Source organism: Lycium barbarum, chromosome 3 (genome assembly GCF_019175385.1).
Source record: "Lycium barbarum isolate Lr01 chromosome 3, ASM1917538v2, whole genome shotgun sequence".
Classification (NCBI taxonomy): Eukaryota; Viridiplantae; Streptophyta; class Magnoliopsida; order Solanales; family Solanaceae; genus Lycium; species Lycium barbarum.
Window position 1 is genome coordinate 106,946,145 of NC_083339.1, and position 3,007 is coordinate 106,949,151.

General features: G+C 37.2%; 1 protein-coding gene across 1 annotated transcript; it reads right to left on the reverse strand.

Annotated features, from left to right (window-relative positions):
* Positions 1 to 459: 459 nt before the first annotated feature.
* On the reverse strand, positions 460 to 1,110 carry LOC132631098 (uncharacterized). Its single transcript, XM_060346699.1, has one exon. It carries the CDS (start codon positions 1,108 to 1,110, stop codon positions 460 to 462), a length of 651 nt encoding a protein of 216 aa, XP_060202682.1.
* Positions 1,111 to 3,007: the final 1,897 nt, after the last annotated feature.

Here is a 3,007-nt window from a genome sequence, read left to right on the forward strand (position 1 = left end):
GTTATCAAAATAGGAATTTCTTTTCCTTCCCATATTTATGGGGCATCCCAGATAGTTAAAAGGAAAATCCTTATTCATGAACCCAGTAGCTCTCCTCATCCTGTTTATCCTATTTGCACAAGTATTTGGAGCAGTAATGAAAAAACTTTTATCAGTGTTGATCATCTGTCCAGAGGCATTTTTATACCTCTTGATTTGCTTCAAAATGAGTTTGATTGATCTGTTCTTTCCACTAGTGAATATTACTATGTCGTCAATATAGGAAAGGTGGTTGATAGTAGGACCATTGGGATTCATGCGGAAAGGAACAAATCTTTCATTGTTAGATAGATTGTTGAGAAGCCTTGAGAACACCTCAGAACCAATAATGAATAAGGAAGGGGACAAAGGATCTCCTTGTTTCAAGCCTTGGGAGGAGGTGAAGAAGCCTTTTCTTTCACCATTGATGATAGTTGAATATCACACATCAGATATGAGTCTTCTAATAAGAGTGTTCCAGCTGTCAGGGAAGCTAAATTTGCTCATAACTGCCAATAGAAAATCCCATGACATTTTGCCATAGGCTTTAGCCATATCCAACTTGATGATCATGTTGCCTCCATGGTTACTCTGAGACACCCCTTGGGCTAATTCTTTTGCTAGAAGAACATTTTCAGTGATGAGTCTGCCTTTGACAAAGTCAGACTGATTTTCAGAGATAATCTTATCTAGTAAAGGATTCAGCCTGATGGAAAGGATGTTAGAGATGATCTTGGCAGTGAAGTTACTAAGACTAATTGGTCCTAGATCTCTAAAGTTAGAAGGAGACTCTACCTTGGGAATCAGAATCAAACAAGTATGTGAGTAGAACTTGGTCAAATTTTTTCCATTGAAGAAGGCATGAACCATGTTTTTGATATCCTCTTGAATGATATTCCAACACTTTTGAAAGAAATTGCCATTGTATCCATCAGGGCCAGCAGCACTTGAAGGGCTCATATTGAATACAACATTCTTTATCTCCTCTAAATCAGGAATGGTAATGAGAGAAACATTATCATTATTATTGATACATTCAGAGATCACATTAAGGATGTTATGATTAGTAAAATTGTGGTTGAGATTGAACATATGTTCAAAATGATGAATGACAGCCTTGGCAATACCCTCATCTCCTTAAACCCAATTTCCAATACTGTTTTTGATTCTGTGCAGTTGAAGCCTTCTTCTTCTATCTCTGATCAAGCAATAAAGTATTTGTTGTTTCTATCTCCATCATCAGTCCAATTTATACGAGCTTTTTGCTTAAGAAGTTTGTCTTGCATAGCCAACCATCTAATATATTCAACATTGCCCTTGTTAAGCTCTTCTCTAGTTTTCTCAGTGTTAAGAGAGCTATCCATGTTTTTCAAGTCTTGCATCTTGGCTTTCCATACATTGACTTCATCATAAACATTGCCAATAACTTCCCTGGACCATTGACTGAGCTTCTTACTGAGTATTTTGAGTTTTTGCTGAAGTATCCACATGGGGTTTTCAGACATCTGAGTATTCCAAGTGTCTTCCACTATCTGGTGAAAGGTTGGCTGTTCAATCCAAAAACTTAAAATATTTTATACCATCTTTGTGAGCATTGTGACAAGTGATTAAGAGGGATATGTGGTTAGATCCAGTTCTAGGCAAATGTCTAACACTGTTGGTGTGAAAGAGTTGAACCAAGAGTCATTGACAAAAACTCTATCAAGTCTTTTCCAAATCCTTTTCACTGGCCTCCTATTATAACACCAAGTGAACCTTGGTCCCACATAGCCCAAATGAGTAAGCTCACAATTGTCCATGGATGCAGTTACTGAAATCCAGGCTCTTATACATTCTATGAGGTTTTCCACCAAGCTTCTCCATAAGGTCAAGTATGACATTAATATCACCACCAAGACACCAAGGTCCATCCACCTGAGGATAAACATTCTCCAAACTGAGGCTAAGATCTTTTCTTTCTAAAGCAGTACGTTTTGCATAAATAAAGGTAATAAATATATTCTTCCCAGTAGCACCATGAAGTATTTTAATAGTAATTTGTTGATCAGTGTTGGCAATGATAACAGTCTGGTAGTTGCCATTCTAGAAAAACCAAATCTTGCCATTAGAGTTGTTGATGCTGTGTTGAAATCCAATGTACTTCATGTAAGCATCAGTTTTGTTAATGCTAACAAAAGGTTCCGGGACTGCAAAAATATTAATTTCGTGTATATGAATGAGTTTCTTGAGCCTGGGAATGGCCTTTTTGCATTTGACAACCTTGATGTTCCAAAAAATAGCCTAATCATAAGAACAAGCTAAAGGTTTTTTGTTTTCCTTCCAGCATTAGAAGGATTGGTTTGTCCAGTTTTGTTCTTTTTAGCCTTCTTGTTTGTGGTTTTTCCTTTCTTTACAGTGGTAAAACCTATATCATCATCCTTGTCATCAGTGGGATTCTTTTGATGTTGGATAGGTGACCAAGCTGTGACAACCTTTCCATCAGGAGAAGATATCTCTATAATTTGTTCTTGTGCTCTATTGCCCTTGTTTTTCTTCTTTTCCTCAGGTTTGAATCCCTTGGTGTCAGGAGTTGGGTTCTGATTTTGAAGAATTTGCTAAGAGTTGTTGGTGTTCTGTTTTTCCTTTTGTTGCTGCACTTCCATAGTCCTAGGAGAAGTAACCTCTTGCTCCTGCTGACTCTATTCTTCTTCTTAGGAGCTTTATTCTGAGACTTGATAGCATTCAGATCCACAAACAAATTAATAGTAGGACAATCACTATTTTCAGGTGGTAAACTTTCACAAATTTCTATTTGCTTATCTCTAGGATTTTCAGATGAAACAACTGTGTAAGAGGTGTTGTGCTAATACTGGTTGATTTGTAAATTGCCGGACTTTTTTACTTCCTCCCAAGTAGAAGAGTTTTCCTCTCCTTTTAGGGTGCTATTATTTTCTTCTTCTTGCTCAGGGTCATGTTGGGATTCATGCTACCCTTTATCCACAACTTGAGA

Coding starts and splice junctions, on each gene's coding strand:
- LOC132631098 (XM_060346699.1), bottom strand. CDS start 1,110: ATGTTCAATCTCAACCACAATTTTACTAATCATAACATCCTTAATGTG.